Source organism: Apus apus, chromosome 7 (assembly GCF_020740795.1).
Source record: "Apus apus isolate bApuApu2 chromosome 7, bApuApu2.pri.cur, whole genome shotgun sequence".
NCBI lineage: Eukaryota > Metazoa > Chordata > Aves > Apodiformes > Apodidae > Apus > Apus apus.
Genome location: NC_067288.1, coordinates 9,822,442 through 9,849,280, shown reverse-complemented (window position 1 = coordinate 9,849,280; position 26,839 = coordinate 9,822,442). Strand labels below are relative to the sequence as shown.

Genomic DNA, 26,839 nt, shown 5'->3' with positions numbered 1-26,839 from the left:
CCAGTTTTCTGTTCTTTATTGTAAGATGAGAACAGCTGAAGAAAGGGAGACTCCAAAATGGGAGGCTAGGGTAGAGGCAGATGAATACAGGGTTTCTATTCTTATAAAGGTTTGAAAGGGAATGTGAAGAGGGTGGGAGAAGAACAAGAATAGGGGGTGGAAGGGGAGAGAAGGGTAAAAAAAAAAAGGGAGCCAGGCAAGGTAAAAAGCTTACAGGCACAGATAAGGATGAGGTAGTTTTACAAATGAGAAATTATTCAGGAGATGCCAGCCTTCCAGAGAACAGGTCCAGGCAGCTATAAACAGAATAACAGAATGAAGTCCTGTATGAGTATTTCCACAGTAATATCTGGAAGAACATGATCCTGTTTAGCAGGAATGGAATTTCATTAGGAGTACACAGATGAATGGGCCTTGTTCTCATCTCATTTCTGCGGATTCAATGTGTCTTTTGTTAAGCCATTGGGTGTTGAATAAGTAAGTAATTCAATTCAGCCCTGGGAACAGAGAAAGTAATTTCATATTCTCCTTGTAACTATTTCATGACTTCCTAAAACATTGATAACCTAGTCTAGTCTGCCAACATGCTATTTCACTGTTAGTAGTGACAGTTTAAATATTCCTAAGAGGTGATTGTTTTTTGACTGGAGAACACCTTTGTAAATCTTTTAAAGAAGAAAAAGAAAGAAGAAAGAAAAAAATTGTGTCATTTTTCATAGTGGTCCTTTAAGTAATGGAGGAAAAAAAACCCCAAACAAACCAAAACCAAACCTCTTCTGAGTCCAGTTTTGGTACTTGATGGATAAGCCTAGCTAACTTGTAAAATAATTATTTCATAGCTCTTATGCAAGGTGAATAAAATATTCACATGGCATAGAGGCAACTTTGGAAATAAAACATTTCATTTTCTTTGTTCTTTTGGCTTTTATAGCTTATTTAGACTTTGAAATTGTAAAAGGTCAGTAAGAATGGATCCAAATGGAATAGTAGCTTTAGTTTATTGTACAAATTCTAGCAAACTGTTAACACAATTTTATAGAGTTGCACTCAAGAGCAGTATTCAATTTTGCTTTCTTTTTTACTTAACCAATTACTAATTGCCATTCTTACTTATTTCCTGTAATTCTGGTTGAATTGGAACACTGTACTTAGGACATAATTATAAGGGTATAGGCCTTAGCTTATGAGATATTTACGTTCTGTATGAAAAAACCCAAATCATTCATTTTTATAAGTTACACTAAGTTTGGATGCAAAGTCAAAAGATTGTGTTTCAAGTTCGCTGATGAAATAAATGGTAATGCTGCCTTGGCATTGGGCAGTCTTTGGCATAGTGTGAAATTAATTGAATGCCGTATATCAGGAAGATGGCTGGTCCATAGCATCCTCTGATACTGTCTTTTTGCATTTTTAAACTGTGCCTTTTCTTAATTGATTAGATGGCTGATGCATCACAGTTGCAAATCAAAACATAAATTTTTTAACCTACAGAACTGGACTCCACTATAGCATTTGGACTATTACTATGTCACACAGACATTTTGCTGAAAGCTCTACCCTTTTCAGGGTTTTTTCCAATTCAAGCTAAAAGTCTAAATCAATGAGTGTGATTGTGTAATGGTCTAAATCTTCACACTAAGGGGCACCATGGTGTCTAGCCGTCACTTTAATTGGACATGTCAGTTAACTGAGATGCCCGGAGAGAACCTCTTTGGATAGGATTAAGATTACCTAATGAAGTGTTTTAAGTCTTAAACCTCCCGTTGCTGATGTTGTAATCATTTCTGCCTGTACTTAACTGTACTTAATCATTTCTGCCTTTTTCTCTCTTCCATTCAACATGTGTACAGTGTAATAAAAAAGGGATTGTATGTTCTAGCAAATAGGAATGCTTTAATTTCTCTGAGAAGAGTTTCCAAACTTAAAAATACCGTATGTGTTATGGATATCCAACCTGAGAAGTTGGGCCTGGGAAGAACTTCATGCCAGAGTTATAATTTGCTGTCTGCATTTTTAGCAACTACCAAGTATATTGTATTGTTAATTGCAAAAGTTAAACATGTCTGTCATCTCGTTGTGCTTAAATTGTGGAACATCGAAGACCAACAGGTATGGTGCTGTTTTGTGTTGGTAGCTTGTTTTACTTATGATACAAATTCTTCTAGTTCTCTTGAAAGTCAGTGGATTTTTCAAAAAATATTTCCTTCTTGCTCAGATTCGAGTAGAATGTTGTATAACCTATTTTTTCTGATTTAGAAAAAATTAAGGAATGGAAACATTTCAGGTATGTCAAATACTTAATCACTTTGTCCTATCAAAACAGCTGTCTTCTGGTGTTGCCATTAAAATAACTTAGAACAGCAGACATTTGACTGTTGCTATTACTGATCTGTGCATATGAAGGGAAATGGTTTTAGAAATAGAATTTTAAAAGGTTCGTACTTACAACCAGGTAAATATCAAATTATGACAGGACAAGGATATCTTTAATTACATAAAATGTTCTGTTTTGGAGTGCAAGCCTTATTGCTTACTATGTAATCCATCTTGAAAAATTCAAAACAATATACAAATTGTGGCAGTATTAACACACACTTTTTAAACTCTTACACAATGTCTCTTACTGGGCTTTCTATTTGAAGAAAACTTTTAAAAGTAGAATGATAGTGTTCTGGCAAGCTTTCAAAAATACATATATCTTGAAAAACCTAGAGAACTGTATTGCTTTAACTCTTCTTCCTTCTCATTCTCCTCTCCCCTACCTCCCTTGCATCTCAAAAGTGGAAAGTCAGAAATGTTTGTATATAATAATTAACACTTACTAGAATGTTACCTTTTGTACACCTGAATTCACAGTAGCAAAAATATGTGTTAATGTTTGTTGGCAGCTGCAGTTCTCTTGACATCATCTTTCTTCATTGTTCAAATGTAACCTTCTGCAAATTCTGCTATAAATTAATCAATGGGTAGCAGTAGAGTATTTTGTATTTTTGTACCTTTATAATGACACAATTTTTTGCTCTTAATAATAAAAAAAAATGCTAGTGACTTATGGAAATATGGGATCTCAGTTGAGTAACTTGAATTGACATACATTTTGTTGTTCCCTGAGACTTAGAGAGAGTGTGAATTGTCCCTGCTCATAGCAGGGAGGTTGGAACCTGATGATCTTTAAGGTCCCTTCCAACCTTAACCACTCTATGATTCTATGATTTAATTTCTGTAATATTATTGTACCGAGCTCATTGCTTGTACTGTGGTGCTGACTTCTGTTCTGAACAAACAGAGACCCTCTGAGTAAAATACCCTCTTCAGAACTCAGGTTATTGGACAAAGTACTACATTTAGAATGACCATTTTTCTTTTCACTTAAATTCTGCAGGATGGAGGCTTCCTGTCTAGAGCTGGCTTTGGAAGGTGAGCGTCTGTGTAAAGCTGGGGATTGCCGAGCTGGTGTATCTTTCTTTGAAGCAGCTGTTCAGGTTGGAACTGAAGATTTAAAAACACTCAGTGCGATTTACAGCCAGTTAGGCAATGCCTATTTCTACTTGCATGAATATGCCAAGGCCTTGGAATACCATCACCATGATTTAACTCTTGCGAGGTAATCTTGTGTCTTTATTTACCATGTTCTCCTTTCATCCTATTCTTGTAGAGATGAGCAGCTGACTGTTCATTTTCCTACCAAATCCTGCCATTAACACCTGATAATGAGAGAATGGGGTGATCGCAGAGGGCCAGGGGGCCTGGCAGGTAACTCGACTGCCCTTTAACCTGGGAGCTAATGCTCAGTCTAGCCCCATAATCCTTGTACTGACTGAGGCCTCTCCAGGTTTTTGGATACTTAAGTAGTTTATTTAAATCCACCCTTTCTTTACCCTTTCCTGTGTCTAAAACACAGTCTTTCCAGTTCTCCAGAATGTTAAGCTGTGTCTCTTGCTTACTAGACCAAACTCATTCGTGTTTCTCTGTGTAAAACTCACAATACAATATTGTGACATCTAAAAACCCTACGCATTTCATATGGTATTTATGGATCTGACTTTCAATGATTTGGTATAGATCTAATAAAAGACACAGGCACCTAATGTGCTTAACCTCAGTTTAGGCACAAATCTGTTCTCCCTGCCTTAACCTGCTCAAGTATTGTAACCTCATTGGAACTTGTTTTGTTATGTTACTCCCAAGTGTCAGTCAGTTTGAGTGGTTCAGTGTCAGTCTTTTGCCTTAGTCTCATTCAGAAGCTAGAAATGTTATACTAACTCTGAGCTTTCTGGGAGACTGGCATGTCTTGTAAGTAATACAAGACTTATCATAGTCAAGTAAAGTGTAGAAACAGTTAAACCTCTTAAACTTTTCTTTCTAATGCTGGCACTGTCTTTCCATATAATCATTAAGAATTTTCTCTTTATTCTCTTCCTAAAAGAAGTGGGTTTTTTTAATGTTAAAAAGCTGATCAATACCATGAATACTGACATTTGCACAAACGGCATCAATAGAATTAACGTAACAATATGTGGGTGCATTTTAGATATAAAATGAACTGAAAACATTTGCATTTACATGGTTATAATTTCTTTTAATAAACTCTTCTAATTGTCTACCAGACATTGCTCATCTGCTTAGTTTCAAATTACATACTATTTACTGGGTGCTTTATTTCTGCAATTTTAGGACAATTGGAGATCTACTGGGAGAAGCTAAAGCTAGTGGGAATCTGGGCAACACCTTAAAGGTACTTGGGAATTTTGAAGAAGCTATTGTTTGTTGTCAAAGACATCTGGATATTTCCAGAGAGCTTAATGATAAGGTAAGCATTGCTTGGGAATCTGGAAATAATCTGCAACTGCTAATACATATTACTGAACCCTGTTGTATTGGTAGTGAGTGTGACACCTTGCAGAGGGACGTAAATACTGAATATTCAGTTATTTCTTCTAAACAGTAAGAGTCTGTTAGTTGCAAGATGGCTGTTTGCACTTGGAAGATTTTAGAATCATAGAAATAGAATCATTAAGGTTGGAAGGGACTTTAAAGACCATCTAGTTCCAACCCCCCTGCCATGAGCAGGGAACCCTACCACTAGACCAGGTTGCACAAAACCTCATCCAACCTGGCCTTATAGGACCAGATTAATAAATACTACCCTGTTTTGTGGTTTGGTGTTTTTTTTCCTTCAGTTTTTAATGATAATTGGCCTTGAGTTATTATGTATCTTGCACCTCAAAAGGAAATTCATTGAGGGACATGACTGGGTGAGAGTAAAATGGGTGATAAGAACATGTTCAGAATGGGCAGAGCACGTGTTGACAACTCCTTAACTTTTTTTCCCATCTGTGGATTGTACTAATAGTTGTTGTGACACAAGACTTGGAAGCAGACAATTCTAAAGCTTTATTTTTACTTTTGGTTTAGGTTGGAGAAGCCAGAGCACTATATAATCTGGGAAATGTCTATCACTCTAAAGGGAAAAATGTAGCTAGTGCTGGGACTCATGATCCAGGGGAACTTCCAGATGATGTGAAAAATGCTTTACAAAAAGCTGCAGATTATTATGAGTAAGTAGTATCTCTAAATGTTGGCGATTAAGAGGATATGATAATCTAGTTCAATAGAGAACTGTGATTTGTGGTGTCATGAGCACATTTCTGTTCACAGCAGGGGTATCTGAGAATTTTTTCCCTTTTAAACTGGAAAGGGCACATTTTCATTATGCTCTCATTTTTAGTGTACCTCTTAATACCAGGTAAATCCTTCCCTTAGGTTAGAATCCAGTATTACTCTTCAAACCAGACTGAGACAATAGGACCTCTTCATACTCGTGTATAATGTAGCTGTAGAAGCAAGCACACCAGCTTGAGTAAGAATGCAGTTAAGTTCAGTATCTCACAGGAAATGTTTCCTACTGAGTGGAAAATTGTGGTTGCATAAAGACAAAATAGGCCAAGGCAGAGAATACCTCTTCCTTTTCCTTTACATAAACGGAAAGATTTTTAAAAAAAATTATATGAATGACCGTAAGAAAAAACCCTCTGAAAATTCACTATTCTTCCCCTTTTCACTTCCTCCAAAACAGGGAAAACCTGACAATAGTAACAGAGCTGGGTGATAGAGCAGCACAAGGACGTGCCTTTGGAAATCTGGGAAACACACACTATCTTCTGGGCAACTTCAGGAGTGCAGTTTTAGCTCATGAACAGGTACAACAATGTGCTAGTAAGGAATGCTGTTCTAGCAAAATATCACCGGTTGCTCCTGGCAGTAAGTACATATCTTGTGTTGGATCTTGTTCCAGGCTTTTTAATGCAAGTTTTAAATCTTAATGGCAAGCTTCAAGTTTGGCTGTTCTTTTCAAGTATTGTTTGCCTGAAGAACAGATACAGATGCACAGTGGAGTAACTACGAGCATGCATTTCTGTAACAAAATGTCTGTTACAAAGTACAAAATTGAGTAAATAACGCAATTATTTCACGTTTTTAAGCGTCTCCTAATTGCAAAAGAATTTGGTGATAGATCAGCGGAAAGAAGAGCATACAGCAATCTTGGCAACGCCTACATATTCCTGGGTGAATTTGAAACTGCTTCTGAATACTACAAGTTAGTTGACTACTTATAAGTGTAATTTATACCTTTTCATTTTTTCCGTTTACTTCTCTTGTGCCTGGTACTTCAGCTCACTGTAGAAGTGCCATCTCTTCAACACACACTTTTTAAAGAGCTGCATTGTTCAGCAACAGTAACGTTTTTCTGTAGTAGCTTAACCATTCTGATTCTTTTAAGGGAGGGGCAGCATTAATATTTTTAATTTCTTTCACTTTTGTTACCTTAAATAGATTCTTCTCAGCACTGCAGACATCCTTCTGTTGATATGCATTTATTCCCCTTTACTCTAGGACCAGGCATTACTGTTGTAGCTCTTAGCAAGTTCTGGAATGACCTGAACTGGGTAGCTGGCTCAGGTATACTCACCAGTGAGATGGCTGGTGCACATCAACATGATTTTTACATATTTAGTCTTTACTTTCAATCCAGACCTTTTTTCCTTGATATCTGCACCACTAAGCAGTTGCTGCTGTAATGTAACTTGGGAAAATGCCAACTCAGCAAAGATACAGTACAAGTGTTGTTAGCATCTTAGGTGGATTTCAGAGCTTACCTGTTCTTTCTGAAAGGGAGAAAAAGCCTCAATACTGAGCAGATTCCTCTTAACACTCAAATTCTTCTTATCCAGCAGGGGCAGGCTGACTTGGTGGTTATAGGTCTGTCTTGCTCATGATGGTGGTGAATATGAATAATTTATTGTAATGCTGGTACTAAACTCTTTCCAGTGCATACTGTCAGGAAAACTGCTGTGAATTATTGATTAAACAACAAATTAGAATTAGAAGATGCTGGTTGAGGGATCAGTCTGCTCTCTAATGCAGTAAATGGAAATAGGTTGCATTGGAGGGGAGTGGAAGACAGGTGCTTAAAATCTTAAGTTTACAGTGTAGTAATTTGTTATCAGCTAATTTGCCAGCCCAGTATCCTGAATTGTTTAATTTGTGTAACTGATTTTCAGTTGTGCAAGTATTCTTCTAGAAACCTTTCCTTACAGTGACTTTTGAGGTGACTGACTCTTTCTTTCAGGAGGACGTTACAGCTGGCTCGACAGCTTAAAGACAGAGCTGTGGAAGCACAGGCCTGCTACAGCCTTGGGAACACATACACTTTGCTTCAAGACTATGAAAAAGCAATTGATTACCACTTGAAACACCTTGTGATTGCTCAGGAATTAAATGATAAGTAAGTCCTAAGAGACACAGAAACCAAGTCCTGTTGCCTCTAACTCTGCTGCCCTTGTGCTGTATAAGGCACCTGAATTAATGCAATTCCCTACTATGCTGGGCTTTGGTTTTCATATGGGGAGGTATCAAGGTATAATGAGTCTGAGATCACATTCCTTTAAATACAATACTTAATGTGTTGATGTTGGAATGGTTTCTGATGATAGACTTTATATTTCTCAGCAAGCAGTTTTCCTGTTGCAACAGTATGAAAACGTGACCCCTAGTGTTCAACCAGTAAAGGTATAACTGAAAACTTTTATTTTTTACAGAATTGGTGAAGGAAGAGCATGCTGGAGTTTAGGGAATGCATATACTGCTCTGGGGAATCATGACCAAGCTATGCATTTTGCAGAGAGACACTTGGAGATTTCAAGAGAGGTAGGACTTTCATACTCTCTATGTTGACTGTTAGTTTTTGCTCTTACACAGTGGTTCTAAGGAGGTGTGTCCTGCAACTGTCTCCTTAGTCCTTGTGCAATCCCTAAATAATATCAGCATGGAATCTAAGTTAGTAGACCAGCAGGGATTATTTCAGGCTTTGGTTTGTACCTTTTAGTTGTTATCTACTTGATTAAAAAGATGATTCAGTTTTCAAAGAGGAAATCTTTTTCAGCCTTTTTCTCTCATATATACATACACCTGTGTGTATACTTTGTTACAGTAATAGAACTGCTGATTTTGTGTGCTTGCAGGTAGGAGATAGAAGTGGAGAACTCACTGCTAGACTTAATCTCTCAGATCTTCAGATGGTTCTTGGATTAAGCTACAGCACAAACAACTCCATGATGTCAGAAAGCCAGGCAGTAGATAAGAGTCTGAATGGTGCGTGTCTCTTTCTGCACTCGTTTCTAATGGTGACCTTCAAAAAAAATCTGTTGTGTCCTTTTCTAACTACTGGTCGACTCTGCACGTTTTACCCTATCAGCAAAAAAGGTGGTTTCTGCAGTATTGGACTGCTTCAGCTATATTATAAATCCCAGGTTACTGCTTAGTTTCTTCATATAATGTTTCTGATTGTTCCTCCCCCTTCTTTAAAAAAATCTTTTTAAGGTGGGAGATGAATCTGGTGCCAAATTAGGTCTTTCCTTTTCAATTCCTACCATCTTGGCAACACTGGGCGTTACAGTAGAGCCCAGTTCATTTGATGTTCCTCTGTTCAGAGATCTGTGGTGCTTCTCGTGTCGCATGAAAGTGACTTACGTACCTTAGATTGGTGGTTTTGAAGGCTGCTTTTACTAGTGTTTTGCTTATTCTCTGCTTATTTTTGTTTATTTAACTGCACTATTTTGGAACTCAGAATTGCTGTATCTTGGACCTCAGCTGAGTACAGCTTCAGCTTTGAGGGTGACACTGTAAATCCTTGTGATAAAAACATGAATTTGATTCTTTCCTGAAGGTACCAGACCGAGAGTAGGACGCCGCCACAGCATGGAAAACATGGAACTTATGAAATTAACACCAGAAAAGGTTGGCACTTTTCCTTCTTTCTGTTTCTGCAATGTGACAAATAATGCTTTTGTTGTGTAGGTAACAGTCAGCATCTCACATACACAGTGGTTTATGGGAAGCTTTACTCCCCTCATAAGTAAGAAGGGGGTCCTGTAGTGTGTGTCAAAGGAATCCCTGCAATCTCCTCTTTAATAGCATTTTGCAGTTGTGGCATGAAAGTGATTCAAAGTAAAATTCCTAAGCTTTAGCTGAGCTGTACTGAACACTTTTTTTGTTACAGGAATTTTATAGGCACTTAAAATACCTGTCTGTTTTTCACTTTGGGATTTTAACCAACTTGTTAGCCATAAGGAGTTGCAACATCTGTCTTGAGTAAAGATGCTCTTTCAGAAGTCACAGATAGGTAAATAACCTTCCTCCCAAGCTCAGATAAATCTCTTTTAGTGGGGAGTTCTTCATTAAAATGCATGTGTCAATCTCTGAGAGATATCCTTCATATTCTGTCTGCCTTTAAACACTGGGCTGGTAGCTCCACAGAAATTACTGCGGTGGCAGACTGAAATTGCTGTTTTTTCCTTTCACACTGGGATATTTATTTCCCTTCTCGTCAAGTGATGCAAAGCCTGCCATTGTGTTTATCAAATAGGAAAGTAAATCACAAAGCTTGGATCTGGCCAGCTGGTACAGCTGAAGTCAGCTCTGATGCTTAAGAGCTTCTTTGTGTACTGATTTTAAAAAGATTGCTTAGTCCAGGGTGAGTCCTCTGCAGGGAACCTCTAAGCTTTTGGCCAGTATCCACTGTATTTTCTTACTCTCTGAAACTATTTACCAGTGATATCTTTTAAAGTATATAGCCTGTGATGGTCTGTGTCCTAAAATATAGTCAAATGTTTCATATGGATTTCTGTAATGAAGTATTAACCTAGATTGCAGATTAGCTCTTATAAAGGGCTTTTTCCAAGATACTCATTGAGCAGATTCTGAAAATTCGTTCCACAAATGTCTTTGATATATAGAACAACGTTTGACACAAGTGTTATGGTTTGATTGTACAGGATACCATCTCCTTAGAGTTGGAATCTGTGCTGATCTTAAATGTGCTGTTAAAAGGCAATCCATTTAAGTAGGCAGTGTTGCTGAAAGACTGGTGACTGTCTTCTCAACTTCTCATATTCAATCATGAAAAAAAAACAGGGTTTTATTCAGTTATTGTAAGAGTTTGTCAGTTTTAGAGAAAGCTGTTTGTTTTGTGAAGAATTCTGTTTATTTTACAAGAGAATTTAGGGAAAATCTGTCAGGGGATAAAGCAGTCCATTGTGTTGCTCAGTGAAACAAGATGGTTACTCCTGTTGGCTCTTGTGCTGGCATTCTCCTCTCTTTCCAATCTTTACTTGGAATTTTGTGTATATCAAGGACTTCACAAGAGTCTGGTTGAGTATCGGGATTTGTGTAAGGGTTTTTTTTTTGTCTAACACTCAGTATGGATTTTTAATTTTATTTCCAATGACAAGAATGTCAGGTGGGAAATGCCAGCTGTGTCTGCATTTGAATGTTTACATTACCTACAGTTCAGCAAGGAAAACTTCAGTGTGTTTGATTACATAGACTAGACTATTTGATGACATTTTAATTCATCAGGTGTCACACTACTGTTCAGTTTTCAGACTGATCAGTAGCAGTACTAACCTGCTTCAGGTACCAAGAACTCAATAACCACATGCCAAGTAATAGAACCAAAACCTACGTTCTCACATCCTTATGGTTGGATAACGGAAAATAAGGTAAAACTGCCTCAGTCTGGGGAGGGAAAGAAGCTGCAAATAAGAGTTAACAGTATAGGTCACTACAATCAGAAGGGTTAATTTCCTAACTCTTGTTTTCTTAGGTTCAGAACTGGAACAGTGAGATTCTTGCTAAACAGAAACCACTGGTTGCCAAACCTTCAGCAAAACTACATTTTGTAAATCGACTAAAAGGCAAAAAGTACAAAAACGGCACCACTTCCAAAGTTTTGCAGGATGCCAGTAATTCTATTGATCATCGACATCCAAACTCTCAGAGGGTAGGTTTGGCGAGCTGTGGAGATCATGGCTTTTGCACATCTTGGTCTGATCAGAATTATGGAAGAGTCCAGCTGCCCATTTCAGTTTTACTTGATCTGAACAGGGTGGCTCTGTAAACTGATGCAGAACCTGCCATTCTGCAGCTGTCTCAGGCAGTGGTGCCAACTTTAAGCTTTTCCTACTATTGGAACATTTTCTTGGTGGATTTTTCTAAAATTACAGCTCAGCTTTCACATGGATTTTATTTCCAGGTTTCTGCTAGACCCTGCTTCTTACAACTTAAAAAAAAATATACTTTTTCTGGTTCAGACAATGGGAGAGATTTTTAACCTTTTTTTTAGGTTATTGCACTCTTGACAGAAGTAATTTAAAAATGAAGGAAAGGAGTAATTTGATCTAGGTGAGAGATGAGAGCTTTTGACCACAGGCCTGAGGAGACAATGGAAACTTTTCATTGTCCTTCCTGGGTTTTTTATTTTGTGGCGTTGGGGGTTTTGGTGGCTTCACAGCTGAGGAGGAATAATTCCAGTTATGCTGATTTTTCTGTTCAATTCTTTCTGTTTCAGAGAATGAAACATTTCTAATATATTTTACCTTCCAAAAATGCTTGCCATATTATTATTAGCATTTCCTCTTATGATAAATTTCTTTCTCTAGAAATGGGTGACTAAAAAAATTAATTTAATGGATTTTAGATACACAAATGCCAATCACACTGCTGGATTGAACCTGTGGTGCAGTTCTCCTGGCTTAGGCACTCCTGAGTTCCAAATACCCCTAAACTCTTCTTTCTTCTTCAGAAAAACAGTCGAGAGACAATGGCAGATGAAGGGTTCTTTGATTTGCTGAGCCGATTCCAGAGTAACAGGATGGATGATCAGAGATACCACTTCCAGGAGAAGAACAGATTCTCAGCTGCTTCGGTGGCAATGTCCTCTACTCCACCTAAAACAATGAGAAAATGTAATTTTTAAAAAAGTAAAATCCGTATCTGACTGTAGTTCCTGCCAAGTTTAAAAAATGTATGTGCATGCCAGACTTGCTATGGAAAGGAACTTATTTCTAGACTAACTTGTGTTACTCCTCCTCCCCAGCTTTTTCTACTTCTGTAGTCTCACCCCACACAGATGAATTCCTAGACCTACTTGCCAGCTCCCAGAGCCGCCGGCTGGACGACCAGCGCGCCAGCTTCAGTCACCTGCCCGGGCTTCGGCTGAGCCAGCACAGCAGCCGCTCGGTCCTCAGCCACCTCATGGCAAGTAACAGCAGGGAACTAGACGATGACTTCTTTGATATATTGATAAAATGTCAGGTGAGTTGTTTACAAAATTCTTCAGATTCTGAGTCTTTGGGGATTTTATTTGTGTATTCTGCTGTTTAATATCATGTGTTTTAAGACACAAATTGATTTGCCAGATAAGGAAGAACATACAGAACAAAAAAATTGGATTTTTTCAAGGTGGATTTTTTTTTTTCCAAATTTACCTGTGTCCAGTAGATATAATTTTGGTATAACATGTTATCCATTTAAAACAACAAATGCTGAAAAAGGGAAGGAAAATGAGTGAGGCTATTAAAAGGAGTATGTAAAATGGTTTTAAGAAGAAGTGTTTAGACCTGGCTTCTTAGGAGGACACTTGATATTCCAGGAGTCCTAACTTACCAAGTGAAACAATTCAGTACCAGAGTTTTAGTGGTGATAGTGATCATCATTCCAGTTATGTTAAGTTTAAATAGTACTTCATAGCAATACAGAAATGAGGGGTCTGTTGTCAATTAGAGCCTGGTATCTATACCAATTAGACAAAAAATAATGTAATTAAAAAGACTTGGGTGTTTTGCCTCATGGGTTAATAAGGATCTCAAAATAGAAAATTCAGATTCTGAGTTCTCCAAAGGTAAGTAAGTATGTTAACAGCACCTGGAATTGAGTCTACAGTGACAGTGTTCACCAAGCTGATGCAATGCCATGTTCTGTTTTAGCAGCTTCTCTGTTTACTTCCTCAAGTCTAATATGATAGATTTTGTCTCTTCCCATGCACTATATGCAGCAAACATACTGTGATGGCTGACTGTACTTGAGAGAGAGAAAGGAATGGAAAAATTTAACTCCCTCAGTCATTATGGATGCTGCTGTGTTTTTAAACAGAAGCACAAAAGGGTGTCTGACTTTTGAAACTTCTTGTCTCAAAGGTGACTGTCCAAGGTCCACCCAAGACTGGAAGCCACACTGCTCCTCAGGTGACCTGCACAGACTGAGGAGAGGGTGGAAGCTGTCTCAGGGTGTTAGCGACCTGCTCTGTAACACTGTGATTAATGTGCGCCTTTATCTCAATAGCTGACAACAGTGTGGCTGTTGTTTACCCCCTGTATAAGGGAAGGAAGACAACCATATTTTCTGTTATATGAGACCAGAAGTATCAAGTACTAATGATAAAATTCTTCTTCTGGACAAAGGACCTGTAAATCTCATTTTGCAATATGAACAAGAACTAAATTACAGATACTGGTGAACAACTGGTTTGGAGGCACCATTTTAGCTATACGTTGCAATCTTAATGATTTCACAAGTTTAACTCAAAACAAAACTTACAAATCAAATCCTTGTTAATAGCTTTAAATCTGAAAACAAAAGCTTCTAGTAATTTTGCTCTTAGATTGTTCACATATTATATATATTCCTGTAAAGATGCAGCTTTATTGCTTGGTCTGTCTGTAGGGTTCCAGACTGGATGATCAAAGATGTGCACCTCCATCATCTGTGAAAGGACCAACTGTACCAGATGAGGATTTTTTCAGCCTGATTTTACGGTCACAAGCTAAGAGAATGGATGAACAGAGAGTCCATTTACCTTCAACTATAAAGGGACCAAATTCCAGCTGAAGAAAGAAACAGGTGCATACTGTACAGTAGCATCCTAGTTATTATTTTTGTTTGCTGTAAAAACATACATGCCTTTTTACAGAATAGTGCAATTAGTAGTTTTGTCCCCTTTTGGATAATCTTTGTATAAATAACCAGGAATTACTTGCCACTGTTTTTCGCAGTGTCCAAGATACCAATTACTGGATCATCTCCCTCTTAAATGTATCTAGGCTAGGAACAGTAATGTAATTTTTTTCCCTGTCAAGGTATTCTCATTGCTGATGTGTGGATTCTACCACTGTCTCTATCTAGTTTAAGACCTACATTTCTATGTTCTTTTTAAAGAAAGCTTGATAATTTTTTTGTTCTGATTTGTACCTTCCTGAAAAAAGGTCCTGTTTTCTTTTATACTTTTTTTTAAATAAAAAAAAAATAGAGAAATAACTTCAGTACTTAAGTCTGTCTTTGTTTCTCAAATCATTGTTACTTAAAAACAAAAAACCCCCAACAAACCCTAGTTTTATTTCTCTTTACTACAAAAACAGTCTTTTGAAAACATGCTGGGTTTTTTTGTAGTGCTTAGTTAAGTGTTTCCTGTGTTACTTAGCAGAGTTTTACAATCAGAAGAGTTGTTTTTAAGAAGATAAGTATTTAAGAAGATAAATATTGGTTTTAAGTAACAGCTGGCACTGCTTGTGTGGTACAAGTCCATCACCATAGCAGTCCATGCACTAAGGAATCACAGGGCTGGTGGACACTTCCTGTGAACTACCCTGGACATCACTTAATTCCTGCTGTGATGGAATTTAAAATGCAATGAAGAGTTAATGTGTGTGTGCTGCTCAGTACCTGACCTCAGCTACCACTGCTTCTCTCGGTAAGGACGTGCTATGCTGGGGTAGATCTTGGGCACAACAGTTATAACTTAGTCTTGCCCTCAGGAGATACCTGTACTGAGGCAGGTCTTCAGAACCCTGAAAGCTACATGTTATTTTTCAGGTAGGTGTCGCTGAGTTAGAAGCCACTGATTTTAACACCAAGGGTGGCAAACTGTTCACTTCAGGTATTTATAAATGATGTGAATTTTTAATTCAAGTCCTATACCCCTAGAGAAGAATCTACAGCAAATTTTAGCTTCAGCATGAAATGTCATTCCCAAGAATAGTTAAACAGATACAGGCTCCACGTAATTCAAACTTTTACAGTTGCTGAAAATTCTACATTTTCTTGCAGCTTTTTAGCACCAAAATTGATTCCCACTGAAACTAAAACTTTCAGCTTTTCAGGAGAAATGCTAGAAAAATTATTCCAAAAATCATGTGTTATGATCAGTTTATTGTGATGGTAATTGGAACTTTTACTGAGTGCTTCCTATTCCCTGTTCAGCTTGGAATCACCCTAAAAAACACGTGATGCAACATCAGCTTCTCACTCCTCTGCAAATTAGAAAATTAAGCTGACACCAGCAATTATACTTACTTAAAACTGATTTTAAATACTATAAACCAAAAGATAGTTTGGGGGCATCTATCTGAGCTGTGATCAGTCTCATGTGCACTGCATGAACACCAGCAACTTTCTTCAGTGTGTGACAGTGACCTGATGAGGCTTAAGTCTGCTAGATCAGAGTACCAGTGCTTTCTCACCACCAAATATCTAGTTTTACTGAAAACTTCTAACATACATTTGATTTCAAACAACCAGCAAGATGCCACAGATAGTAAAAGCAGCCAAGAAAACAGGCCTAACGTAACAACATACTTATTTCAAATTCCAGAAGTAGTACGTATACTCAGTCTCAGTTTTTAAAACCCCACCTTACATCTGTGCAGACCAGTGCTCTGACCAAAGGTGAGTTCCCATCAGCTCGCACGTTTGCTTTTCTAGATTTGAGAACGCGAGCAGAGCTAGCAAGAATGTGACAACTAAAGATCAGACAACACTTACAGCAAGCCTTGGGGCTTCCTTAGTCTCCTCCTGGTGAGTCACGTGAGACCTGCTCCTCTTCTTCTGTAGTTTCCTTCCTGGGAGTCCTGTGAGAACTGCTGCTCGGCTCTTTGCATGGTTCCATTGCAGGAGTTTTCTCTCTGAGGTTTTTATTAGGATCACAGTCTTCTCCAGTCTCTTGCTCTGCTTTACCTGTCTCCTGTTTCTGCTGCTCAAGTATATGTTCTTCAGTAAGGTTTTCAGCTGTGATAGTTTCTAGTCTAGGAACTTCAGACTCAGTGTGCAATCTATTCTGTAAAAATTAATAATAAGCTATTAATCAAGCAATCTAAAGTGATGGTATCTGTTGCTTAAGGTGCATCTCAGCTCAAAAGGCAGAACTGGTATAGTTTTGTCCCAGGGAAACATGTAAATAAGCAAAGCTAGAGTATAAGTCTATTTTTAAACTTTTTTTTAAATTGTTTTTCATTTTCTGTAGTTTACAGAAAAGTCAACACTACTTCCTTTCCCTGCCTTTCCTCTGGGGTAATCACTGTTGCTCAGGCTGGCATAAGTACTCTGTCTCTCAAAACAGAGGTTATTTAAGGCTTTAATGTAAAGGTAGTTTCAATTCAGTAGGCTCCTGCCAGAGTTGGCCACTGCACAATATTTGTGCAAAATATGCCCAAGATGCCTCTACTGAACTGTTCCACCAGGGAACAGGTACTTCCTTAACTCCCTTTTCCAAAAACCAGGCTTAAGGTTGTTGTTCAAACACGTTCTAGCAGATGACACTGAAATCTAATTAACACAGGACTAACATACACCAGGTTCTGGTTTGTGAGACTCTTCTACTTGCGTGTCTGGCACTTGGGTTGTATGCACCACGTCAGGGGTTCTGCCATTTCCTGGCCTCACAGGAGCATCTCCTCTGTCAGAAGGTCGTCTATGAACATAGGGAAGATTCTGCAAATAATAGCCATCTGATTCACTCCCATCATAGTGCCCAAAGTCTATGTTCTGATGACTTTCAGGCAAAGGAGGACTCTTCTTCTGAGAAGACGTTAAGTATCTTAACACAGACACTGATGATCCTGCACCATAGCAGAAAGCCTGGGGGAGGAAAAAACCCAAAACTTAACACCAAATATTTGCAGCATCCAGTTGTCACAGAGAATTCCAAATCAAGTCTCTGTGAACACTGGAAGGAAAGCTCAGGTGATCAGAACAGCTACAATAAATACAGCTACTGTAGTTCACTTTTGATGCTACAGTAAATGTGCTGGAAAGGCCCCGCCTCAGAGCCTCCATGCACAGAATGCCCATTATATGCACCAGTGTGTAATGACACCGAAGAAATGGGAACTAAGCTGCAATAAACTATCATGGAGTCTAAAAATTAAAGCAGTTTAATGCTATTTCATCCCATGTGGGGAGGGAGAGATGTGATTTAAATACAAACTTACCTATTCTAATGGCTAAACCAACTGTACTATAAAGATTTTTTTCAAGAAAAAGTGCCCTTGTAGAAATAATTTCATCTGTGCTGAGAAATATCTTCAGTAGTACAAATAAATAATATAATAAATAATACTTAAATATAAATAAGTTTAAGACAGAAAAAATAAAACTGAGCTTTTAAATGTAAGATAAATGTATACAAACCAGAACAGCCAGTGCCATCATAATTAGCACTGGAATCTGCAGAATAAGTGGTATCTCCTTCATAAGTGCTTTGATGAATTCACCAATACCTTGTCCTACGTGCTTCAAAGGCTCAGTTACAAAGTTGGTGAAAGTAATTGCCAATGCCTACAAAAATAAATAGAAACACAATGTTGTCACTGATTGCAAACAAAAACATGAAGGGTCTCTATAGGCTTGGGTATATACCTTTGTTGGTGGGACCAGCAGAACAGGATTTACTAGTAGAGTTTCATAGTACTTCTGACAGGGATCATCCTGAAACGTCCATTTACTTCTGAGCCACTCTGTAGCCAAAGCAGAGACACTTTTACTGCTGTAAAAGATGTATTTTATGACACAGCAGTAATACAGGAAGTGGCATTTCAGTTATAGATGGAAAATAACTCTTCCAGATACAGTTCAAAGCTCAAATTTGTTTTTTAAAATCTGAGAGTAGCTCAGCAGTGTAGTTTATCTAGTCATGGCGATGCAAGAAGAAGGGGGGAAAGAAAGAGAACAGAGGTTTTCCCATGTTTAATCAACAGAATTGTTCTTATTAGATTAACTTACTCCCTAGAAGTATCAGAAGTCCACAGTTACTGAAACAGAAGTAATTCTGAGTGTTACTACTCATCTGCCAGGCTGCAAGTAGATTACAAATGGCTATTTTTCTCGCTAGATTTCAAGATACTATTTTAGTTAGGAAGTCTTACTTCTTAAGCGAACTTTAAACAAGTAAGTTATGATATCAGTGCTTCTGCAGTTTGATTTTAGTGCAGTCAGAACACAAACCATTGAAATCTGACATAAACACAGCAATCAGAGCCAATACATCTAGAGGCAAGACCATGACAAGCACTCTGACTAAGCGTTGCCATCATTAACCTACCTGCTGTAGCACTGGATAAAGGCTAACAAAAAAATTGAGATCTCTCTGTAAGTATAACTAAACTAGAGTAAGTAGTTACAGATCTAATTTCTGGTTTGCTGTACTTGCAGGTCTGAAAAATGAAAACAACCATTTTTTTTTTCCCTGAGTTCTGCCCTCCTATCTTCACTGAACAGCACTGAATGGTACTGGGGGAGGGGAGCTGGGAAAACACAAGATAAGAATATAAGGATAAATATGCAGAATTAACACCATGACATGCTCACATGCACAGTTTTGTGATCAGCTCTCCTTCAAAGGCCTGGAAAGGAAGTCTTGTGGAATGGAAAAAATAGTAAAAGCACATAATCATGTGTTGCTGAAGATGATTCAATGTACTGCTCATGAAGAAATTAAGAGTATTCTTAGATACCATTACTGAATGTTTTGTAATCTTAAATGCTATAACAGATTAATGAAACAAATATTTACCAAGAAGACTTTCTCTCCAGTCCAGCTTCTCAGCACAGATATTATCAAACTGCCCCATTTTTGCAATTTCTGCCTGGTGCTGTGCAAAGGCCAGCTGTGGGAGAAGAAGAATTCCTTATAGAACAAAACAAGGTGCTGCTGAGCACAGGCACCTGCATTGTGTAGCACTGAGCCTGAGCCAACAATGAGCTCTGAGCAGGTTTGGAATAATTACCTGAGTGAATCGGTTCCTAAGAAAAGTTTGCTAGCTAAACAATTTCACAGTTAAATTTCTAAGTACTTCCTGGGACTGGATAAAGGCTAGCAACATGGCTACCTCTGAGCTGTTCTCCAAATGGAGTCTGAACTATCAGAGGAGCTAACTCCAGTATTCAGAGACAGTTCAGGGCAAAAGCCATGTGACATCTTGTTTCTTTAAAATGTTTCTGGATTAAAAACAGAGACAGCTGCCATGCAATTACTAATTAAAACATCTGGACATTTTCTCTTATTTTTTACATCCCATTAACAAATACCTGTATTCATTCTTATTTTGCCTTAGTTTGCCACTGATTGTCAAAGAGAAAAAATTAAGTCAAATAATCTGTTGAAAAACTCTGACATCCTTCACTGACTGAATCCAAGTGCTCTGCATGGCAGTGCACTCATGTTCAAGAGCCACCTCCCCACTGGCAATCTGCTATTCCTGGGTCTGACAAGCTGCAGTAAAATTCCAGTGACAAGATGTGAGGACGGAGATTCTGAGCTTGGGCTATGACCTAGCAGCATCATTTCCTCCTTATTAAAATCAATACCTTTGTACAGTCAGGTACTTCCTCACCATTAATGAAACGTTTATCTCTGGTCTCTCACACATTAAATACAGTTTAATCCAGGGAATCTTTAGAAAGAAAAAGAACCCCACAATATGTTTTTGTAAGACTTTTCTACCAAGCTGCTTTAGACAGCATTCATGTCTCCCTTGCCCATGCACTGAAATTACAATCTACTGCCTTATGAATTTCTGTGCCTCTGTGGCAGGATTAAAGTTGGCAGGGTGTTTTCTGTTCTTTAAGCCTAATACACCTACCAACATGCAAAATAAACTGTTCATCCCTTTATTTTGCAGTCAATCGTTGTTTTATATGAACTAACTAGAGGAACTAAATAACCTTAACTCTTTCATTACTGTAAAATTTTAAGCTTAAGAGCCATTAAGGTTTCAGAGCAACTTACCTTATACAGGTAAAGCCAATTCCATGCAAAACTGATGAGAAAACTTATCAATAAGACACGTTTTAGCTGAACAAACCAATGAATGTGTGTCCAGAGCTCTGTGGCTATGACAACTACGATGCACACTAAGCACAAGAGTATCTGAAAAGAAAACAGGATAAAATTACGATCCATATTTGGAATTTTCCAAGCTTACTGCCAATGTGAAGGAACTGCCAACTTTTGGTTTTACACAGAACAGTTGAGAGAATCTTTCCTTGCCTTCATAGGACATCTGCAGCAGCACAAGGCAGTAAAGTTTCATGGTACTGCTAATAGTTACTCCTATCACAGCCTTACATTGCACTTGATAATTTCGTTCGTATTTAGTTACTTTTTCCTTGTAATATTTATCATGTTACCTACCATACTTCTAAATTACAAGATCGATGTAATTCAGTGTTTGAGTACTATGTGCCCAGTATAAACCACAGAACTGCTGCTGCCAACTCCTGCAGTCTGGTTAAGAGACTAACTAATAGACTTCAGAGAAGCTCTTTGCAGTCTCTTTCCACCCAAGGACCATGACAGGGAGGTTATGCTACTGACAACTTGCTTTTTTTATTTGGCTTCCACAGACTGTCTCAAAACTAGACAGGATACTTTCAAGATCACATCAGCATAAAATGCTAGCATGTTTTCAAAAGATGTATTCAGCGAGCTTCGGCTTATTCTAGATCCTCATCTTAGCACTTCATAATTCCATTTCATAGAATATGGCATTTCCACATATGGCATTTTCATGCTCTCCTCGCCAACACATCCAATTCTTTTCCAGAAAATTCACAAAAACCTCTAGCCTATAAAACCTAAGACCTCAAATATATACTTGTCTCAATATAAATATATTCCAACTCCTGCAGAAGCCAATGGCTTCAGCATCTATTAGAAAAGAGACAAATCTGGAAAATTTATAACATACCTGTTGTCACTTTAAGTGGTAAGAAAGTACTACAGTCTGATGATTCACACAACACAGATATAAAGGACGGGAAAGAAAAAAAAAAAAAAGGGATACCAGAAAAAACTGCAAAGCTACAATAAGACAAAGATGACCACAGGAATAAAAAAACATGAATTCTTGCTTCATGTTAATACATAACCTCTGCCTTCAGCAACCATGAAATAAAATGACTGACTCATTCTAAATACAATGGAAAGAACTGGTTTACATTGGGTGTTAAGATGGTGATTCCCACTGGCTAGACTTGCACAAAAAAACCTGGAGAAAACAGCACTTAAAAAGCAACAACAAGAAAACCTTTCTTTTTCTCTTACCATAAACAGATTATATAGATCAATTCCAAAAGTGTCTTCAAATCTCCAGTGCCAAGCTTCATAGTCATGGTGCTTAAAGTTGATCAAAATATCACTAAGTGCATCATCCACAGCACCTGACTGCCAAGTTTCCTCATTGAGAAACCTGAGGATCTCCAAATATGTCTGTCTTGTAAGGATGATCTCAGCATCATAATGGACATGGCCCACGTTTTCCTCAGGCTGAATAAAAAGCAAAGCAAAACAATAATTAAAGCTGCTTATCTGGAAATAGAAGTAAATAACAAATACCTGTATCCATATACAAAAACCTCATTATGTACCAGCACCTTTCTGAAGCAGACTGCAGGATGAAGGCAGGGGAATACACTATGATTCTGTAACTTTTCTGTTTGTTCTTCCAAACTATACAAAACAGAAACTCAAGTTCTTTGTACTCTTTCGATTCTACAGCAAAAACCTGAAAAATGAAGTGGGTTATCTCACCTATTAGAATTTTAGAACCACTTCTCATTAAAAAGCATTAATTACTGATGCATTAAGTGTGCCCCAATCATGGCTGCATAATATAGACAGAAGCTATGACATACTGAAGTAAGAAATTTCACATTGCTGAATGTAATGTTCTTTGTTAAACAGTCATTTTGCTTGTTGCAAAAATTCCAAAAAAGTCCTTTACCTTTAATAGGAAAAAAAAAATCTCCAAATGAAGTAATAAGGTGGTTCTCATATGCAAACTCTTATAAGCTACTATCCCTGGATGGTTAACATGGTAGAGTCTAAAAGGCCTAAGAGGTCTACAAACAAACAAAATTTGGCTCTTTTAACAACCATAAACATGAACTGAACAGGGTGTTACTATAGGTGCATCCCAGCAATATGCATTTAGATACACACTCTGAATTGACACAGTCTTCCTTTGGATACTTAACAGATCAAATGGCAACTGTCTCTCCTCAGCAAACACGGCTGCCGATGGCGGTACTGGCTGCACACACTTCTAGCATTTTTTCCTTTGCAATTCAGTTCCCTTAATTTTAAATTCAAGTAGGTCAGATTAATTATCAATACTTGATAACTGTGAAAAACACATACAATAGTACTATGAATTTCAATTAATTTTAATGACTGTTCAAATACTTACAAGGCCAAGTTTCCCAGCTTCATTTAAAATCTTATTCAAGTACCGCTTAAAAATATAAAAGCTGCGGCTTTCCCGTGATCTGGCATTCCGCTCCAAGCATTCTGCAAGCTGCAACAGCAAGACATTTTATTCCCATCTCGCTCAAACCACCTTGTTCAAAAACAAGAACCCTACCAACACATTAAACTCGGGATTAACAGAGGCATGTGTCTTTAGTTGAGTAATAATCCCATGATAAATACATCAGATAAAAGCATGTGCAGGTGCTGAAGATACTACTTTCCATGGGACTGGCCAGTACGGGAGATTTCAAATCTGTTCATTATATGGGTTGAATAGTAACCTCAGTATGACTAGAAACTGAATCTCCTTAAAATTTAAGTTTACATCAGAGGGGGGTGGAAAAAAAAAAAAAGAGATGGAGAACTGTAAAACATACTAAATAGATAAAGCAACATTAAAATTCCATATCCCATTGGGTCTCCAAATGGCTGAGGGAAGTGAGAGCCCTGGTAGCTACACAAGCATCGCTGTATGGCAGCTGCTGTGCTGGATGGCACATCAGCCACTAATGTGCTCTCCACACCCACAACCCACCCCTTAAAATCCAACAGAACTCAACAACCTGAAAATGTAAGGCCAGGTTTGTTAGTTTTGGCAGCATGATGTAACATCAACACCTCAAGATGAGAGTGCTGACACTGGCTAGAAGCACAGAACTTCCATCAACCTCTGCTACACTGTAAAACATTTTAGGACACAGACCTTGGTAGGCAGATCAGCAACTTGGAATTGAGTTTAAACCACTTCCAGTCTCTCCTCTGAATACAGAGGTGCTCCCTATATAATCCATAGTCTCTCACAAATATGCCAGCAATTCACCTGTTCTATAGTATCCAGAAAAGCATCATCAGAAAGCACAAACTATAAAAACAGAAAAATATCACACAACAAACCTTCCGTTGCAAGGAATCTACTTCCCTGGAACAACTTGGTAGGATTTCAGTACTGACTGTATCCACACTCTTATCCTCAGAGCCATGATAATTTGCCTAAAATCACATAAGAAACCCACATATTTTTAGAAACAAAGAAATTTGATCCATATGCCATGTTACACTTCTATAGACAGATGACTTCAAAAGAAGCTGAAACCTGTGTGTTGGTCTGTGCTGCTAATACTCTCCCAACAATACTCCAGCTGCCTCTCTGCTGTTATTTTGGGCTCCAAACAAAATAGCTTTAAGTTTATCTAAATGCACACTGCCTTCAGAAGGTGAGGCTGTGCTCCTTCCTCCCCCACCTGCCCTTTCCCCTCCTCTGAGTGCTGGTGAGCCACACGCAGTGCATCAGATTAGATAACCTGGACTGGCTAAAAACTGACTCAGCAAGCAACGGGGCAGTTTTCAGCCAGACCAATTTGCAGTCCAACTGGCCACGCAGCCAGCCAGACTGAAAGCAAACACAAAACCCCATCTGGGCTGCATGCCTTTCATGTCCCCTCTTTACTCTGAAACACCTTCCCATTTTTTCTGTTAATTGCTCAGAGTCAGTTTTAGCAGTGGTTCTACACAGCCAGGTAGGCACATGGAGGAGTCTCCAAAAGGAAGTGCAGCATCACACAGACTGGTGCTGAGAGGAAGTTCTGAGAATGTGGCTGGCCCACACAGCCTGCCAACCTAACACCTCTCACTGCAGAGCAGAAAAGAAATCCTGAAAAGATTGATTACCCCAAAGCTGTCATTCTTCTTTAAGATGCAGTTCTACTTCCATATGAGACAACAGTAGAACTCCTAACAATTTTTTTATAAAAGCTGAAGCAGTTAGGCACTAATTTTAAAGACTCCAAAGCTTGTTACTGAATTTTAGGGATACTAATGATCAACATGTGGACTTGGGGCAGGTGGAGGCTGAGAAGGAACTCTGGAGAGAAATCATGCAGTTCGCATTTTTGCTTCAGAAAATTATGTTCTGAAGCGTTAAAATGGTTTTATTCAAGACTGCAAAACCAAACCTGAAAGCTGATGACAAAAGCCAAGGGCGCTCTTACTACCAACCAGAGTTTACAGTCTCACCTGTGCAGGTATGGAAAAGATAACACATGTGACAGTTTCCCCCACGTACATGGCAGGAGCATGAGTTATCATGTTAAAAACAGCTTTTCATATTTCATCCTCTCCTCAATGTTTACAAATAATTAACAGTACAGCACTCAATCCCTTTTCTGATCCTCCTTCCAAAAAGTCTGTCTGATGCCCAGCATTACAAAATGCCACTGACTTTTATCATACAATAAACAGGGTTAATTCCCATAACCCTTGGAAACTGGATATTTCAAGTAATATACAATAATTCAGCTTAACTCCACCAATTTTTATCAGTTATGAACTTAATTTTCAAGATATTTAACACTGTACTTCAGAGTAGCAAGAGCTGCTTAACCCAGTATCTCTCAGAGAAACCACTTATGGAGCCACAACCTGCATAAATCAGCCAACTACCACCTGTGAGAAAATAAAAAGCCTAGTTCCTGTGACTTGATCACTGTGTAACAGAAACTTGTCAGTAACTGGCCCTAAGCTCATTACCTTTAATCATGTAGATAGCCTTTTTTTTCTTAATGCTTCTCTGTGCACAGATTCAAATATAACCTTTGAGATGTTAAAAATACCATAATTCTACTGTTTTTTAACTTCAAGAATTAAGGGCAATCTTTCGACTGCATGTGGCTGAGGGTCTGTGTGGGAAGGACACATACTCATGCACCCTTTCTTCTTCTACCTTGTAAGGCCTTCTCATTGCTCCCGATGCTGCATCATAATTGAGCATATCCGTGGGGTCAATCCATTCATCATCTTGAACCTTCCCACTCCCCGTTAGCACAACTGCACACAATACCAAAGTAAACAGCATCTTGTATCACTAAACAGAACAAGAAATTAAAATATTCAGTTCAGTATGTAAGACATTGTACAAAATACACAAAACAAGTCGACAAGAAAAAAAAAGCACTCTCCAGCATTGTTTAAAAACAGCTCTCCATTAAGCAGGTTAGACTTCACTTATGTAACTTTTTTCCTAAAGAAAACACTAGCAAGAATGCACAACAATTCAACTGTATTATAGGGCTGGATCAATACGCCTGGCTGCAGTTATCAGCGGGTGTAGAGCAGAGTTCAGCACTGCTAGTACCATCAGACGGCGCAGAATCCTCCAAGACAAGGGTCTGGCACTACGATCACAGAAGCGATACACGGACACTCAGAAAGGCCGCCAGGATACTCACGCCCTGCCCGGGCAGCAGCCACGGCGCTGCCACCTCGACCCGCCCCAACAAGCCCCACGCGAGGCCGCTGCCCCGCGGGTCCCGCTCAGGCCGCCTGGGCCGCGGCCGCAGCGCCCCGGCCGACCAGGCCAGAGGCCGAACGCCGCAAACACTGACACGGCCACCAAAGAGAAACCGCCACGTACGTCCCTCCCTCCTCCCGTTTCGCCTTGTTGATCCCGAATACCAACGCCACGGCTCCAGAAGACAGGGGCCCTCCAGCCCGTTCCTCGCTCCCACCTCCTCCGCGCCCGCTCAACGCGACGCGGCCTCAGGGCCCGGACGCTCGCGCCTCAGCCCCCGGCCCCGCCGCCTCAGCGCGGCCCCGCCGCGGCCCGCCCTCCGGCCCCTGCCCCGCCGGTACCTGAGGGGCCGCAGAGCGTCTCGGCCCGCCCCGCCGGCGGCCCCGCATCGCCAGGCTCCAGCAGCGGGTGCGGTGGCCGCCCCGCTCCTCGCCCTTACGCCTGCGTTCCCGCCGCTCTCCGCCCGGGCCCGGCCCCGCCCGCAGCGCCGGGGCGGCCGCTCCCGCCCTCCGGCGGCGCGAGCCGCGGGCGCGCGTGGGGGGGTGGGGGGGCGCGTGCGGGCGCCTGAGCCCCGCCCTCCGGGAGCGCGAGAGCATCGGGATCCCGGGGAGGAGCGGGAACGGGGAGCGGGAACG

At 39.3% G+C, this 26,839-nt stretch overlaps 2 protein-coding genes across 8 annotated transcripts in view; one reads left to right on the top strand and one right to left on the bottom strand.

Annotated features, from left to right (window-relative positions):
* GPSM2 (G protein signaling modulator 2) overlaps positions 1-14,660 on the top strand; it is a 37,560-nt gene extending 22,900 nt beyond the window's left edge. For 3 of the 5 annotated variants that reach the window (XM_051625464.1, XM_051625463.1, XM_051625466.1), the window contains 13 exons: positions 3,383-3,604; positions 4,675-4,810; positions 5,416-5,558; positions 6,077-6,200; positions 6,483-6,598; positions 7,631-7,786; positions 8,100-8,208; positions 8,523-8,652; positions 9,227-9,297; positions 11,165-11,341; positions 12,143-12,305; positions 12,437-12,654; positions 14,062-14,660. In XM_051625464.1, coding sequence (XP_051481424.1) covers positions 3,383-3,604; positions 4,675-4,810; positions 5,416-5,558; positions 6,077-6,200; positions 6,483-6,598; positions 7,631-7,786; positions 8,100-8,208; positions 8,523-8,652; positions 9,227-9,297; positions 11,165-11,341; positions 12,143-12,305; positions 12,437-12,654; positions 14,062-14,226 — 1,930 coding nt within the window. In that variant the 3' untranslated portion in view covers positions 14,227-14,660. The remainder of the gene's footprint in view (positions 1-3,382; positions 3,605-4,674; positions 4,811-5,415; positions 5,559-6,076; positions 6,201-6,482; positions 6,599-7,630; positions 7,787-8,099; positions 8,209-8,522; positions 8,653-9,226; positions 9,298-11,164; positions 11,342-12,142; positions 12,306-12,436; positions 12,655-14,061) is intronic. The other 2 variants (XM_051625465.1, XM_051625467.1) reach the window with 2 other exon arrangements.
* CLCC1 (chloride channel CLIC like 1) lies at positions 12,007-26,725 on the bottom strand. Of its 3 annotated transcripts, none has more exons than XM_051625470.1 (12): positions 26,546-26,723; positions 25,638-25,778; positions 23,813-23,908; positions 22,857-22,964; positions 21,713-21,934; positions 20,396-20,536; positions 19,181-19,274; positions 18,028-18,125; positions 17,800-17,946; positions 16,960-17,247; positions 16,156-16,447; positions 12,007-12,287 (listed from the first exon to the last, which is right to left on the bottom strand). In XM_051625470.1, the coding sequence occupies exons 2-11, from the start codon at positions 25,767-25,769 to the stop codon at positions 16,175-16,177; spliced, it is 1,599 nt and encodes a 532-aa protein (XP_051481430.1). In that variant the 5' UTR covers positions 25,770-25,778; positions 26,546-26,723; the 3' UTR covers positions 12,007-12,287; positions 16,156-16,174. The 3 variants fall into 3 exon arrangements, with proteins under 3 accessions (XP_051481430.1, XP_051481431.1, XP_051481432.1); XM_051625471.1 differs by lacking the exon at positions 26,546-26,723 and adding an exon at positions 26,049-26,069; XM_051625472.1 differs by lacking the exon at positions 12,007-12,287 and having other exon boundaries at positions 16,332-16,442; positions 26,546-26,725.
* Positions 26,726-26,839: the final 114 nt, after the last annotated feature.

What these genes read in the sequence shown, in the direction of transcription:
- CLCC1 (XM_051625470.1), bottom strand. Translation starts at nt 25,769, where the DNA reads ATGCTGTTTACTTTGGTATTGTGTGCAGTTGTGCTAACGGGGAGTGGG. An exon ending in TGATGGCACTGGCTGTTCTG is followed by an intron (nt 17,248 to 17,799) that starts GTTTGTATACAT and finishes TTCCTCCCCCAG; the next exon opens with GCTTTCTGCTATGGTGCAGG. An exon ending in CTCACAAACCAGAACCTGGT is followed by an intron (nt 16,448 to 16,959) that starts GTATGTTAGTCC and finishes TAATTTTTACAG; the next exon opens with AATAGATTGCACACTGAGTC.